Here is a 15,794-nt window from a genome sequence, read left to right as displayed (position 1 = left end):
AGCAGCTCTTTCCATCAGGAAAAACAGTCTGGAACCTTTGGCTTGAGCTGGAGTTTGTGTGGCAGTCTGGGCACTTCTTGAGCACCAAGACCTTTCTGTTGTGGTACATTGTTTCTGGCAGGAATCTTCATTTGGATTCAAATTTTTAAAAGGTGGGACAGGCCATCGCAGCACAGGGATGAAAAAAGGGAACAGCAGCTCCTTCTCTAAGGAAAAAAAGGTTTGGCTTCATCTGCAGTTTCTGAGGCAGCCTGGGCACTTCTTTGGCCGGAAGAGTTTTCTGTGGTGGCACATTTTGTTTGGCAGGAATCTTCATTTGGAGTAAATTTTTCAGGAGGTGGGACCGGCCATTGCAGTGCAGGGCTGAAGAAAGGGAACAACAGCTCTTTCCACCAGGAAAAAAAGGTCTGAAAGCTTTGGCTTCAGATGCAGTTCTTGGGGCAGCCTGGGCACTTCTTGGGTAGGAAGAATTTTCTGTGGTGGCGCCTTTTGTCTGGCAGGAATCTTCATTTGGAGTAGTTTTCCTGGAGGTGCGACAGGCCATTGCAGCACAGGCCTTTAAAAAGGGAATAGCAGCTCTTTCCCCCCTGGAAAAAAGTCTGGATCCTTTGGCTTTGAGGTGCACTGCGTTGGAAAGACTGTCTACCTCGGGCAGCAAAGAGCTTTCTGTGGTTGCACATTTTGTCTGGCAGGAATCTTCATTTGGATTCAATTTTGAGAGTCAATTTGGCCATTGCAGCATAGGGCTGAAAAAAAAGGGAAATAGCAGCCCTTTCCCCCAGGAAAGAAAGTCTGGATTCTTTGGCTTTAGGTGCAGTTGTTGGGGCAGCCTGGGCACTTCTTGGGCAGCAAGAGATTCCTGTGGTGGCACTTTTTGTCTCTGAGGTGTTTGTTCCCTGTTTTCAAGTCCCTTATCGCATTAATCACATACCAATGGGATTGCTCACAGGGCATGATGAAGGAACACAGCAGCAATGTGGAAAGAGGAGGTAGAAAAATACATTCCTGTATCTAATTGCCTTCTTCAGTTAGAGAAATTGCTAATATTGTGTCATTATTTGTACTGGACCCTTCTAAGGATGTACTTTTGCCCACACCCTTTGCTCCAGATGTGCCAGCTACACCCAATGAAACCAGAGAGAATCTCAGCAAAGCCACAAATCAGCTCTTATGGCACTTGGCACTCTATGGGGTTTGGCACTGGAGCTCAATCTCTCTGGGATGGCTGGTCCAGAACAGTTCATTTAATGAATGGTGCTGTTGCTGAACTTCCCTGGGCACATTGCAATTGGCTACTGAGGTTGAAAGGTTTCCTCGAAGGATTTTTATCTTTTGAAACTACAGGCTGAATTTTAGGGATAAACTCCAGTATTCTGAAAGTGGAAAGTTGATCAAACAGAAAAGACTGTTTCTTCTACAACAGATTTGAAATAGTCCACTTGTAAAAATCACAAAGCTTGAAGCCTACTCAGCAGAGCTGATTCCTCATCTGCACTGATCATCAGCAACTGGCCTCTCTCCTATTTCAGGGTCTCATCTGTGTACACTGGATTAAGGCCTCCTAACTTCTTAAGAAAAGTAGTGTTATAAGCTCACAGTTCTGGCAAGGTTTCCTTAGTAGATGGGTTGAAAAGCAAAACTTTGTTGCCATTACTAATGAATGCAGAGCCCAAGGTTGTTTGTGGTGCTAGCTTTGTTCCACTCTCTAATAACTCTGTCCAGATCAGTGCTGGCAACAAGAATTCCAGGTTAACACTTGTTTCATTTTTCAGGCTTTGCATTTCAAGAATGGGGAGTTGTTATTGGAAACTCTGCCATGGCTGTCAGTAACAGCCTTGGAAAACAGTTTTTCTTATTTCTGAGGGAGAAGTTTCCAACCCAGCTTTGGAGTATGCAAATACTTGAATGACTTGTTGTACAATTGGAAATAAAAATCAATACATTTGGTCTGATTAATGTCTTAAGTTATATTTGGCTAAAGAGTTCTTTTCTTGTTACCTTCTTTAAAAAATAGAACCCACAAGCAGAAAGGTGATCTCCTAAAGTGTTGCAACCTTTTAAGTCCACTTGTTGCCACACAACAATAGCATGCCAATATCACATCCAAAGATACAGAATCTTACAGAGATACACACAAATATAGACCTATACATATCTATGTATGTATATCTATCTACCTATACATATCTATACATATCTATACAAATACACACAAGAAAGTCTGGGGTTCCTGATGAGAGTTCTACACGGGTAATGAACAGAGGACTGGTTTGATGAGTCATACAACTGTGGGGACCATGAATGTAAGCTCTGAGCTTTACTTTATTGTCCCGGTTTGTAACTGCCTGCCTTCCCTTTGGGGGGAACACAGGCCTCTATTTTGCACGCTCTGTTTTGTTTCACTTGGCAGTGTAGACTAGAGGCAGAAGAGTTTTTGGAGCCAAACAGCTCGATCCAGATTCAGTTCCTTTAGTGGTGCCTAAAACTCAGGAGCTGGACTCCACGGTGCCGGTGGGACCCACCCAACTCAGCACGTTGTTCCATGATTCCATCAAGTCCAACTGTCAGCCCAGCACTGCCCCAGCAACCCCCAAACCACTAAAGCGTGTCAGCCATGGCCAGATGCAGGCGCCCCTGAAACACCTGCCGGGGTGCTGGCTCCGCCTGGGCAACCCATTGCAGTGCCCGAGCCCCCCCGAAAAACACAGCGAGAAACCTTTCTCCAGGAGCTGACCTGAAGCTCCCCTGCCTCAGCCTCGGGCCACGTCCCCCGCTCCTCCCAGCGCAGGCTCCTTTCCAGCAGCCCCCTCGGCAGAAGGCGGCTCAGGGCTCCCCTCTGCCCCCCCGGCCGGCTCCGCTCCGGCCCCGCTCGGCTCTGCACGGGGAAGGAACGCGCCCAGCCCCGGCCCGACACCCCCGGGGGCCGCGCACCGGGGGACTGTCCCCGGGGCTCACTGCCCGGGGGTCCCTCCTCGGGGTGACTTACCGGGGCTCCCTCCCCCGCGAGTCGCTCACCGGGTCACTTACTGGCGTCGCTTCCACCGGGGGTCGCTCACATCGGCCAACATCGCCGGGCCGCACACGGAGGGGTCCCGTCCCCCGGGCGGCGCACCGGGGGCACGGTCGCCGGGGGTGTGCGGGCCGCTGCCCGGGGTCCTCTCGCCCGGGGGGCCGCTCAGCGCAGCGCTCCCGCCTTCCCGGCCCCGCCCCGCCCGCTCCCACCCAAACCGCCACCCAACCGCCCCTCTCGGCCCCGCCCCCGCCCCGCCCAATCCCCGCCTCGCCCCGCCCACTCCGCCGCCTCCCATTGGCTGCGCACGTTCGGCCCTGGAGCGAGGAGCGCGCGGGGAGCGTTGCCTGGAAACCGGCCAGGGAATCCCGGGAATCCTCGAGGCGCCGGCGCTGCCCCCCCACTCCTGGAGCAGCGGCCGGGCCCGCCCGGGGAGCGGGCACTCAGCGCCCGGCTGCGGCCGCCAAAACGGGCAGGGAAGCAGGCGCGCGGGAGGCGGGCTCCGGGCCCCGGGCAGCGAGGAGCCCTAAAAAGAACAAAAGTGTTGGAAGAGAGGGAACTCATCGCACCGTCACAGAACAGGCTGAGGTGGAAGGGACCCACGAGGAGCGTCGAGTCCAAGCCTTTGCCCGGCACAGCACCGACCCCAAGAGTCACACCGTGTGCCTGAACTCTGCCAGATCACAGCCCAGCATCAGCTTCATGTGCCGTGAGGCCCCACGTGTGTGTTTGCTCCCCGTGTCGAGTGGGAGAGATGACACTCCCTTAGAGTGGAATAAAGATTATCCTAGACTGGAACTGGCAGCTGTGATAAACTGTATCCCGAGAGCATTTAACTGGTAGCAGTTTTCCCTGGGCTCTAGCTTGCTATTTGTTATAGTTATTTGCAGACAGGAAAGGGGAGAGAATTAAAAAATCTCTTTCTCCTTGCCCCCTCCACAACAAGTTTGAGGACATGTGGGTGTTGAAACATAGCTTAACAAACAGTCCAGCCTTGAGAGAGGGGGGAGACCACAGGGGGGCTCAGTTTAACCATTTGTCTGGTTTTCTTCCTTTCTGAGGAGGATTTATTTTTCTTAGGTGGGAAATTGCCAAAAATAGACAGCAAAATCAGACTGCAGTTCAGAGATCACACCCTCATCTCCGTGGAACCAGATCAAGAGAATGCTGTGGGTACAGTGAAGCCACCCCTGTACATTTGGGGTGGGCTGGGGAGTGCATGTGAGGCATGTGAGTTGTTGCTCTCCTGTGCAAAAGGTCTACAAGGGTCATGCAGTTACACTGAGCTGGATCCTGCATCCCATTAGGGTTTGTTAGGATACTGTGGGGTTGTTTGTTGAGTGATATGGCACATTCCAACCTTATGTAGCAGTTCGTTTGGATACATGTCCGGAATAAAGCCAAGTGCTAGAAATACTCAAACACACAAAATATCTTTTATTACAGTGAGAATAATAATAATAATAATAAACTTAGCAAGAGGAATTAAAAACTAAAAAAAAAGGATACAAAATAACTATCTTATCGGGTGGCATTAAAACAAATACTACGAACAGCATTTAATACAGTATTAACTAGTGAAAAGGGATACCAAAAAAGGATCTTAACACAATATTATGGATAACACGGTATTGGTTAGTAAAAAGGGAAACTAAAGGAAAAATACCATAAACATAAAAGGGGAATTAAAGGAACACTAAAAGGATATTAAAAAAGTTTGTTCTCTCAGTTGCTTCCTGTCAATAAACTGTGCTTACCCACACAGACAGGCCAGGGCTGCCAGGATCTGCAGCAGCTGGTCGGTGCCCGTGCTTAGCGGGCGTCCCCGTGGAGCAACACAGTCTCGGTGGTAGGATGAGGATCGCTCACCCCAGCAGTCCTGACACCCCATTTTATCAGCTCTACATTACACCACGTAGGGCCAGTACCCAGTATAAGGTGATGCCTGAATGGTAGCCAAACACCACCTAATCATTACTTAATGGTAACAGTCTGTGCATGCCCTGCTGTAGGGCAAGGGGCGAGTGACCCCTGCCCACAGAATCTTCCTCCCATCATCATCTTTCTCACCCCTATGTATGACCTCTATCACTGTGTTTCAAGGGTAGATGTATCTATCTTGCAATATGTAGCAAAACCAAGGAAGAACTCAGCTCTGATAATAGGGGATATCAGGCTGACTTGCTAAAAAGCACAATGGACCTTACAATTCGCTTGTGCCATGAAGTTACATTGTACCATACTCTGGCTGGTTTCACATCCTAATATGATTCCGTTCTCACACCTCTATGCTCCATTGATCATCTAATTCAAAAGTACCCCCCTTACAGCTTCCAACACACACACCCCAGTCTGGGCAGAGTCTGGCCCCCCAAAGAACACAAGACCTGACAAGTTGTGGCTCCTGCTGCAGTGGCTACAACTTGGGCCACAATCTGTGCCAGGAGCAGAGAGGTCCCTCCCCACAGAAACTTCTTGGCAATGGAGTTCTTAAGAAAACAGGACAGGCTGTGGGGATCAGTGTCAGGGCATGGCCTGGGAAGTGTCTTGAGCATCCTCCGGTTTACCATGACCAGCTTTTTCATCCCTTTTCTCTCTGCTTTCTCACACTTGTTCCTTTACAAACCACTGTGATCTCACCATTTCCCTTCCTTTGGTTCTTCCCTAGAGATTCCATGACAAGTCTTGCACAGTCCCCAAATGTGCTTTTATTGTTGCCCATCATAAGACTCACACCCCAAACAGAATCCCCAGTCCTCAACTGGCAAGGTCATCCTGGGAGGCTCTGCCGTTGACCCATTTGGTAAAACTTTCACACAGAGATGTTTGAAGTTTATTTGAATTGATTTTTACCTTTTGGGTTTACAATGGTTTCTCCAAAAACATGGTAATTCATGTCCTAGCAACAGAAATTCTTTGGAGAAAGAGTTTGGGACTCAAAGAATCACAGAATGGTTTGGCTTGGAAGGGAGATAAAAGCTGATGTGGTCCAAGTCCCTGGACATGGAGAGTGACATCTTCACTAATTCAGGTTGCTCAAAGTTCCTGACCTTGGACAAATCCAGGGATGGGACATCCTCTTCTGTTGTAGTTCTTGCAAGCCCCATTGGTAAGTATTTCTTCATTTTATCTGATAGAAAGCTCCCCTATTTCAGTTTAAAGTCATTGCCCTGTGTTCTGCCATTACAGGCCTTGGGAAAACGTATCCCTGTGACTACCTTAGATCATGTTTTCATCTGCAGACACCTTGGAGAGTGCTCAGAGATGTCCCAGGAAGGAGTTGGGAGGTCTCAAAGATATAACTACTCTACAAGGGCGAAGGAGTGGTGGGTTCAGTGGTGTGCAGACAGAGGACAGCAGAGAAGAACCCCGGGAGTGCTTGAAGAGTCACTTCAGAGAGGGTGGATGCTTTTGTCGTAGCAGAAAAGAGCACTGGAAAGAAAGAATTAATGCCAAGTGCAGCTGGGGAGGTCCAGGCTGGCACAAGGAAAAAAGGAATTTCACTCCAAGGGCAGTGATGTGGTGCAACACATCACACAGGAGTCTGGATGAGCCCAAGGCTTTGTGTGTGCAGGAAGAGCCAGGGAGGACGCAGAGATGTCAGTGCAGGAAGGTGCCAGCCAGGTGGGGCAGCCGGGGGATGACGACAGCCTGCAGGGAAAGGGGCAGGGCATGGACACCGTAGGACAGCCTGGGCTGGAGAGGAGACAGGGATGGGGAGAAGCTGAAAGGCCCTGACAGAGCCACCTTCTGCAGGCCTTTGGCCATGGCTGCTGTCTGTGCCCCTGATGCCAGGAGGAGGGGAGTGCCCCTTGCAGCCCTGGGGCCTCATGGCCTCCTTGTCCCTGCTCAGCAGCCTGGCAGGTGCCACCCCATGGGCCTGCCCTTGGCATTGCACATCCCACATGCCAGTGCCCCAGGAAGAGCCCTGAGGAATGAGGCAGGGACAGGATCTGCCTTCCCAGGGGCTGGAGGTCAGGGCTTGGCCCTTTGGATTAAGGAAACAAGTCAAGGTTTCTTCAGCATCAGAGCCACCTTTCCCTTGCTTGTCCATCCTTGTCATCACTGTCTGCAGTTTTCTGCTCTAACTGGAACCTGGGGACACGTTCTCAGTTGTGTCCCTCAGTGAGACTCATTAGCACTACAAGAAACTTCAATGTTTCAATCTCACTTTGACTTCTTGAAAAGTTGTTTGAACTTCCTCTCAGGGACTGAGTCTCCTGTAAACAACATCAAACCCCCCAGGGGGTCATGAAGTGCCTGGGGTTGTTGCTGTGCTGCTGAGCTGGGCTGGGCTCCTGGCACACAGGGAGCTCCTGGCAAGCAAGAAGAGCTTCAAAGAGACAGCTCTGCTGGTGAGCAGCTCCTCTGCACAGCCCAGCAGGGCTGAGGGCACTGCCTGCAGCACCCAGGGCAGGGGAGTGAGACAGAGAGAAGTTAAAGACTGTCAGATGTAGAATGATGCTGAGACCTCACTGGGGGAGAATTTTTCACAGACCTTGGAACAGGAAGTCTGTTCATGCAGGACAATGGGACTGCAGCTTTTGGAGGCATCTGGGAAAGCTGGCACTGCCCAACAACTACAGATTCTGTAAGTGCAACTCTGAGAGTATCTGGAGTGTAGAGGAGGAGGACATGCTCAGAGCTTCAGCTCCCTCTCAGAATATTTCCAAGACAACGATTTTTATAAGGCTAAGGAAATTTTCTGAGATTGTGTTTCCAGTTTCCTACTCTTGAGGAATGGGAGGAATAAATCATTAAGAAAGTATTAATTTTGACAAGTCCCTGAGACATCTGAACTGTGAGTGCTCAGTAGGTCTGTCTGAGCTTCCTAATGTGCTTTCAGCCACTGCTCTGCCTGTGGGCAGCACCAGCATCACCTCTGCTAGACCCATCAGGACTAGTCTGAGCTGTCATTTTTGCACCTGCAATAGGAATATGACCCCTACCAGTGCAGCCTGTGGTGCTGGGGAAGGAGCTGAGTCTGCTTAAATCAAATACCATCATAAGGACACTTGGCTGTCTCCCTGAGGTTTCCTTCCAAGCTGTGAATTTCTTTCCAGGTTGGAAACCTGTCCCTAAACATCTCCTTGTTATGTGAAACCCCTGTACAGAAGCACAGTGATGCTAAAACAGAGAAAATGCTGTTCAGTAGGGACCCAGCACTGGAGCTGAAGGAAGATCTCCTAGGAAATCAAAAGGCTGTCTGCGTCTGACATGGGGAGTGTCTGTAGAATACAGCTTTGACTTTGTTTAGATAAGTCCACACTAACTGGCCTCTTACTGTCTTCTTCTCCTGTGTTGGAAACAAACACCCAGAGGCAGCAAATGTCCAACAGCAGCTCCATGTCCCAGTTCCTCCTCCTGGCATTCGCAGACAGGCGGGAGCTGCAGCTCCTGCACTTCTGGCTCTTCCTGGTCATCTCCCTGGCTGCCCTCCTGGCCAACGGCCTCATCCTCAGCGCCGTAGCCTGGGACCACCACCTGCACACCCCCATGGGCTTCTTCCTGCTCAACCTCTCCCTCACAGACCTGGGCTGCATCTGCACCACTGTCCCCAAAGCCATGCACAATTCCCTCTGGGACACCACAACCATCTCCTACACAGGATGTGCTGCACAGGTTTTTCTCCTCATATTCTTATTTGGAGCAGAGTTTTCCCTCCTCACCATCATGTGCTACGACCGCTACGTTGCCATCTGCAAACCCCTGCACTACGGGACCCTCCTGGGCAGCAGAGCTTGTGCCCACATGGCAGCAGCTGCCTGGGTTTCTCAATTCTCTGCTGCACACAGCCAATACATTTTCCCTGCCCCTGTGCCAGGGCAATGCCCTGGGCCAGTTCTTCTGTGAACTCCCACACATCCTCAAGCTCTCCTGCTCACACTCAGGCTACCTCAGGGAAATTGGGCTCATTGTGGTTAGTACCTGTTTAGTGTTTGGTTGTTTCATTTTCATTGTTTTCTCCTATGTGCAGATCTTCAGGGCTGTGCTGAGGATCCCCTCTCAGCAGGGACGGCACAAAGCCTTTTCCACCTGCCTCCCTCACCTGGCTGTGGTCTCTATTGTTATCAGCACTGGCATGTTTGCCTACCTGAAGCCCACCTCCACCTCTTCCCCATCCCTGGATCTGGCCCTGTCAGTTCTGTACTCGGTGGTTCCTCCAACACTGAACCCCTTCATCTACAGCCTCAGGAACCAGGAGCTCAAGGATGCCCTGAGGAAAATGATGACTGGATGCTTTTCAGGAGCAATAAAGTGCCTGTTTTCTGGTGTGTAGCATTCAGAATGGGACTCCTTAATGGCCTAACCTTTTTGTACAGGTTTTTCGTGAAGGTCATTGGGTTCTTGTTCCAATAATTTTCTGTGCAATGAAATATTCTTAGGTATCTGCCTTCTAATTTTATGTCCACCTTTTGATTTTGACTCAGAGACTGTATAAATGATGAACTGTACTGGCTGAGTATTTAAACAAAATAAAGGACCCTGCAGTGCCTTCTTTGTCCAAGACCCTTCTTCTCAGATGTTCCTAAAGGGCAGCACACTGCAGGACAGAGGGTATTTGCAAACGGGGAGGGGACAATAATCCCAGCCCAGCAGCACTGCCAGGGAGCAGCAGTGCTTGGTCTTTGCAGAGCTGCTCTCTTGCCACTTCCACACTGTCCTCCTGAGCCCCTTTCTCGCTGTAAGGCCTGAGTGCTCTCTGAGCACAGTCCTGTGGGCTGGAAGCCCTTGGAGCACAGGCAGGGACAGGCCCTGGGAACTTCTGAAGCAGAGCTGGGCTCCCTTCCAGCATCTCCAGGATGCTGTGGGATCTTCTGAGGGCAGGGCATGGACTGAGTCACTTCTTTTGTGACCTTGCTGCAGGGCTGGAACTCTCCTGCAGTGTCACCACGACACTCCTGCTCTCTGCTTTCCAGGTTTCATTTTTAGATCCAGTCTTCCCCTCCTGTTCACAGGGACATCCTGTGAGTGCTTCAGAGCTGCCATCCTGGGGCAGCTCCTGCCCAGCGTGGGCAGGCACAAGGTCTCTCCAGCTGCTCCTCTCACCTCCCCAGTGCCACTGTTTTCTGCAGCCTCCTCCTCCTTGCCCAGGACAGCCCTCCTGGCACAGTTGGACACAGCCCTTGTTCTACCCCCTCCTCAGGCACCTGCCCAACCCCCGCAGCTCCAGCCTGATGGTCAGAAACCTTCTGGGCAGGGAGTCACCCAGGCCTTTGTCCCCTTGCCTCTGGCAGCTGCCTCTGCCACTCAGGCCACCACAAGACACTTGCCTGGCAGGTTCTGCCCTTGGTTTCTGCCTCGCCCCTCCCTCAGGAGCCTGGCAGGGGTTGCCCAGTTTTGGGCCTTTGTTGTTCCTCCCCCTCCCATCCCAGTGCCCCCAAACAGCCCTGAGCCAGCCGGGAGGGACAGGATCTGCTGGGCCAGGGCCTGGGGCTCAGGCCTTGGCCTTTGTGCTCCACAAAACCAAGGCAGGCTTTGCTCAGCATTGCAGGGGCCTGCCCAGAGCCTTTGTCTGCCTGCACTCCTGGCCTCCAAGGAGCTGCTCCAAGGAGTCCCTGGGGAGGCTTTGGCAGTGCCTGCCCTCAGTGGGGCCCAGCAATGCTTCAAGGCACTTGCACTTTGGCTTCTGACTTCTTCAGCAGCTGCTTCAATCTTCTCTCACTACCTCAGGATCATGGGCTGGGCTGCAAACACACTGTGGGGCTCATTAAAATGCAGAAATCCCTCAGGATCTCTTTGTTTTCCTTTAATTGCCTTCAAGGCAATTTCAAAACAAGTCTTTGAAGTTTGTAATTTGTTTGTTTTAATTCAAGGATGGACATTTTTTAGTTCAGAGAAGAGGTGATAAAGGTGTTCTCCAAGTGATCTTGATGCTGAGTGTCTCTTCAGGAGATCCACACTGACCCTGTCTGATCAACCTTGCTCCTTACCCCCCAACCTCACCAGTTCTGACATGGCCCATCTTGGACTGACAGCTGATGCAACTCCAAACACACTGTGGGACCCATTAAAACACTGAAAAACAAATTATTTCCTTCCTTTAATTGTCTTTGAGTCTTCAAGACTTTTACAGCTAATTGGAGTTATTTTGTAGTTTAGCTAAGTAGGAAGATTTTAAAGTGGAAGTTACGAAAAATATATATTTTTTGATGAAAGAGAATGATTTACACAGAGCCTTGGGATGCAAGAGGGTCAGGGCACAAAGGATTTTGATCCAAAGATAAGGGGGAAAAGACAGTAGTAGAACTTAACCATTGACCAACTGATTCAATAGCATTTGCTAAAATTTTAACAGTGACTGAACTATAGATTCACAATAACAATTCACACCACAGTCAATTCACACCCACACCCAGGCAGAGATGTGTGGACACATCAATAGCTGGGTGTGGAAAGGTCCCTCTCCCAAATTCTCCTCCTTGTCAGGGAAACACTCCCACAAATCCCTTTGTGTTTCCCACCAGACAAGGGTCACAGCTGGAGGAGTGTTTGTTGAGGGGGATCAGAATTGTCCTGGGCATCAGGGAGGGTCTTTGGAGTGTTGGAAACTGGAGGGTTCCCGAGCTGGGAGAGGCTGCCAGAGGTGTCCCACTGAGAGGGAGGTGCTGGGGAGCTGCCAGGGCCTCCCTCAGCCCTGCTGGTTGTGGGCTCCCAAGGGGACTGGCTTTAGTTATCTGCTGAATTTCCATCCTGGTGTCAGGATTGACTGGAGTTCCCAAAATATTTGGGAATTGCGTCCAGACTCTTCCATTTGGGCTGTGATACAGACAGGGAATGTTCCAAGTCTTTTATGGGATGACTGATTATCCTGTGTTCCCCAACTGTTCCACCTGGGATTGTTCCCACCTTTATCATCCAGGAGCACCTGGTCCAGTCCAGGGACACTTCCCCACACCCCTGGCACAGTCCAGGGGCTCTTCATTGCTCAGCTGGTTTGGTCAAGGCTTGTCAGGAGCTCCTGAGATCATCGACCAGGCCTGAAGAGAATGGGGGGAGGATGCACCACCACAGAGGCTTCTAAGAAAGATGTGGAAAAACATTTTGTAGGGTCTAGATATGGTGTGATAGGACAAATCATTTTAAACTAAAAAATGGCAGGTTTGAAGTAGATATAACCAAGAAGTTTTTACAGTGAGGGTGGTGAAACACTGGCACAGATGCCAAGAGAGGGGATGCCTCATCCCTGGAAATGTTCAAGGGCAGCTTCGATGGGACTCTGAGCAATGTGATCTAGTTGTGGATGTTTCTGCTTATTGCAGAGGGTTGGACTTGATGAATGTCAAAGATCCCTTCCTACCAAAACTCTTCCATCATTCTACTGGAGCCAAGGCTGACATGGATCTCCCAGGTTTCAGACCCAGCTGAGCATCCCCTTTGATGGCCCATCTGGCAGCTCTGCTAAAAAGCTGCTGCAAAGAACCTCCAGACCTAAAGGAGCTTTGTGCTGGGCTGAGCTGTGGCTCTCAGGGCTGGGGGTTGGCTTTTGGCTGCCAGGTGCCCACCAAGGCTCTCTCACTCCTCCTTCTCCAACCCCCTTGGTGCCTGCAGGGTTGTTTCTCCCCCATCTCTCTCACTCCTCTCTGGGTTACAGCACCCTGGATTTTATCCTTTCTCCAAAGGGTTATCACAGAGGTGCCTCTGGAATTGCTTTTTGGCTCAGCTTTGGGCACTGGCTGGTCCATTTTGGAGCCACCTGAAACTGGCTCTCTCTGACACAGAGTCAACTCTTGATCTCCTCTTCCCTAAGGGAAACCTGCAGTCCCCTCATTGCTATCAAACCTGATCCACAGGGTCATTCAAGTGCCCAGGAATACAGAAGGTCATTGATCCCATTATTCCTCAGGCTGGTCAAACAAGACTTTGTCCTCTTCCTGTCCCTGACTGCAGGTTCTTTGTGTCAGAGCAGAGCTGGGCTGGACCTCAGCCGTGCTTTGCTCCAGAGCCTGCTGGGGTGGGGGCAGATGGCAATGGGAGAGTTGGGTTGGACTGAATGATCCTTGTGGGTCCCTTCCACCTCAGCATATTCTGTCATTCTGTGTTTGTTTGGGTTTGGTTTGGTTGGGTTTGGTCTTTTTCCCTCCTTTTGATTTTCCTTTCTTCTGACCCATTAGTTTTTTCTTCATTGTCTTGGGCCTTGCTGGGCACCTGATGGCAGGACAAGTTTATCCAACTCAGTCATCTTGACCACATTTTTTGTCCAAGTCACCATTAACTAGACGAGGTTTCTCACAGACTCGCTGCAACTTGGCCTCATCCACAAAGGAGTGGAAAGTGCATTTCATCCCATCACCCAGAGACATAATAAAGATGTTCCATAGGAATGGTCAAGGGCTGGTCCCTGATGGATGTCACCTGGGAATTGCTGCCAAGAGGAATTTGTACCATGACTTTTGACCCTCATCAGTCATTCAGCTTCCCACTCACCACATGTTTCACTTGTCCAGTCCAGCTCTCACCAGTCTGGCTCTAAGGAGACCACAGGAGACAATGTCAAGAGCCTTGAAACAGTCTGGGCACAGAACATCCCCTTCTTTTCCTTCCCACAGGGGTTCTGCAATCCCTGCCTTGTCCTTCCCATGCCTGGGAATGGCTGCAGGAAGACTTGTCATATCCCCTTCCCTGCTGAGCCTGAGCAATCTGGAACTCTCCCAACCCTCCTTGCTGCCCTGTTTGCAGACTGGTTCCATGTCTGCCTTTGCCAAGGCCCCAGGAAGCTCTGGGCTGGCTCTGGGCTTTCCAAGGGTTTGGGAGAGGTCTCCCAGTGACACTGCCCAGCCTTCTCAATATCCCTGACTCCAAAACCTCTTCTATTGTCCCACAGGTCCAGTCTAGTGCTCAGGACACAACACACATTCTCATGGTTCTGTAGGAGAAAATTAGATATGATTTCATTATAGAGGTCAACGGGTGGAGCAGCCCAGTCTGGTCTGGCCCCACAGCAGTGCCCAGCCCAGGGTGCTGCAGAGCTCTGGGCACTCCCCCCACAGCCCCAGCCCCTCTGAAGGGCACAGAAGCTCCTGGGGCACAGAGAGGAGTCACAGCCCATGGTCACAGGACTGACACACAGCAGTGACTGAGCTGCCAGAGCACTCAGGCCTTGGGCAAGGAGCAGAAAGGAGAGGGAGGCAGTGGAAAAAGAGCATCTCTGAAAAGGCCAAGAGCTGCTGCTCCCTGGCAGTGCTCCTGTACCAGGACTCTTTACCCCTTCTCCTCTGCACACAGGCACTGCCCTCCAGCTTCAGGGAAGTTCTTGGAGGGAGAATCTGGAAAAAAGAATTCAAGTCCTTTATTCTACTCAGAGATTGTGATTCCTCATGTACAGAATAACAAAGGCAGGATGTTTGACAAAGAAATTGCTGCAGAAACTTTTATTTTCTTTAAATGTACACAGAGAATGATCCCTCATTTACACAATCGTGGGTCAAAACAAAGAGTTAGAGAGTCAATTAGGTATGAGATGAAGAATAAATTTCTGTGTTAACAACATTTAACGAGGAAAAATGTAGGAAACGGCCCCCACCACCACTCTCAAAAGATTTAGAAAGCAGGTTGAGCCAGTAAAGGGTTACACAATGAGTGTTGTGCAGAAGAAAAGAGGCAGGTTATTGCTCTTGAAGAGCATCCAGTCATCATTTTTCTCACAGCATCCTTGAGCTCCTGGTTCCTGAGGCTGTAAATGAGGGGGTTCAGTGCTGGAGGCACCACTGAGTACAGAACTGCCACCACCAGGTCCAGGGATGGGGAGGAGATGGAGGGGGGCTTCAGGTCAGAAAATATGCCAGTGCTAACAAACAGGGAGACCACAGCCAGGTGAGGGAGGCACATGGAAAAGGCTTTGTGCCATCCCTGCTCACAGGGGATCCTCAGCACAGCCCTGAAGATCTGCACATAGGAGAAAACAATGAAAATGAAACAACTGAACTCTAAACAGACACTAAACACAATGAGCCCAAGTTCCCTGAGGTAACCTGAGTGTGAGCAGGAGAGCTTGTGGATGGCAGGGATTTCACAGAAGAACTGGCCCAGGGCATTGCCCTGGCACAGGGGCAGGGAAAATGTATTGGCTGTGTGCAGCAGAGTATGGAGAAACCCAATGGCCCAGGCAGCTGCTGCCATGTGGGCACAAGCTCTGCTGCCCAGGAGGGTCCCGTAGTGCAGGGGTTTGCAGATGGCAACGTAGCGGTCGTAGCACATGATGGTCAGGAGGGAAAACTCTGCTGACATGAAGAAATAAAAGAAAAAGGCCTGTGCAGCACATCCCATGTAGGAGATGGTTGTGGTGTCCCAGAGGGAATTGTGCATGGCTTTGGGGACAGTGGTGCAGATGCAGCCCAGGTCTGTGAGGGAGAGGTTGAGCAGGAAGAAGCCCATGGGGGTGTGCAGGTGGTGGTCACAGGCTACGGCGCTGAGGATGAGGCCGTTGGCCAGGAGGGCAGCCAGGGAGATGGCCAGGAAGAGCCAGAAGTGCAGGAGCTGCAGCTCCCTCCTGTCTGCGAATGCCAGGAGGAGGAACTGGGTGAGGGAGCTGCTGTTGGACATTTGTTATTTCTTAACATAGGTCCTATCGAAAAAAGGAAAGGACAGGGAACAGTTAAGACAGACCTCTGTGAAAAAGCCACTCAATTTCTAAAAGAAATCAATGTGTCAAATGTCACCAAATTCACTGTCAAGGAGTCTGTTTTACTCTGCTGTTGTGTGACATATAAGTTTTTTGGTAGAGCTCTCAGACACACAAGGAATGTCAGTTGTAACACATCTTGAATAGAAAAGTTCCCTCTGT

General features: G+C 50.7%; 1 protein-coding gene across 1 annotated transcript; it reads right to left on the bottom strand.

Moving 5' to 3' along the window:
• Positions 1–14,460: 14,460 nt before the first annotated feature.
• LOC108641123 (olfactory receptor 14A16-like) lies at positions 14,461–15,553 on the bottom strand. The gene is made up of 2 exons (XM_018081176.3): positions 14,643–15,553; positions 14,461–14,527 (listed from the first exon to the last, which is right to left on the bottom strand). Exons 1-2 carry the CDS (start codon positions 15,551–15,553, stop codon positions 14,461–14,463), a joined length of 978 nt encoding a protein of 325 aa, XP_017936665.2.
• Between the last annotated feature and the right edge of the window lie 241 nt (positions 15,554–15,794).

Source organism: Manacus vitellinus, unplaced genomic scaffold (genome assembly GCF_001715985.3).
Source record: "Manacus vitellinus isolate BGI_N305 unplaced genomic scaffold, ASM171598v3 ctg7180002433276_pilon, whole genome shotgun sequence".
Taxonomy (NCBI): Eukaryota; Metazoa; Chordata; class Aves; order Passeriformes; family Pipridae; genus Manacus; species Manacus vitellinus.
This window is presented reverse-complemented; position numbering and strand designations above follow the sequence as displayed.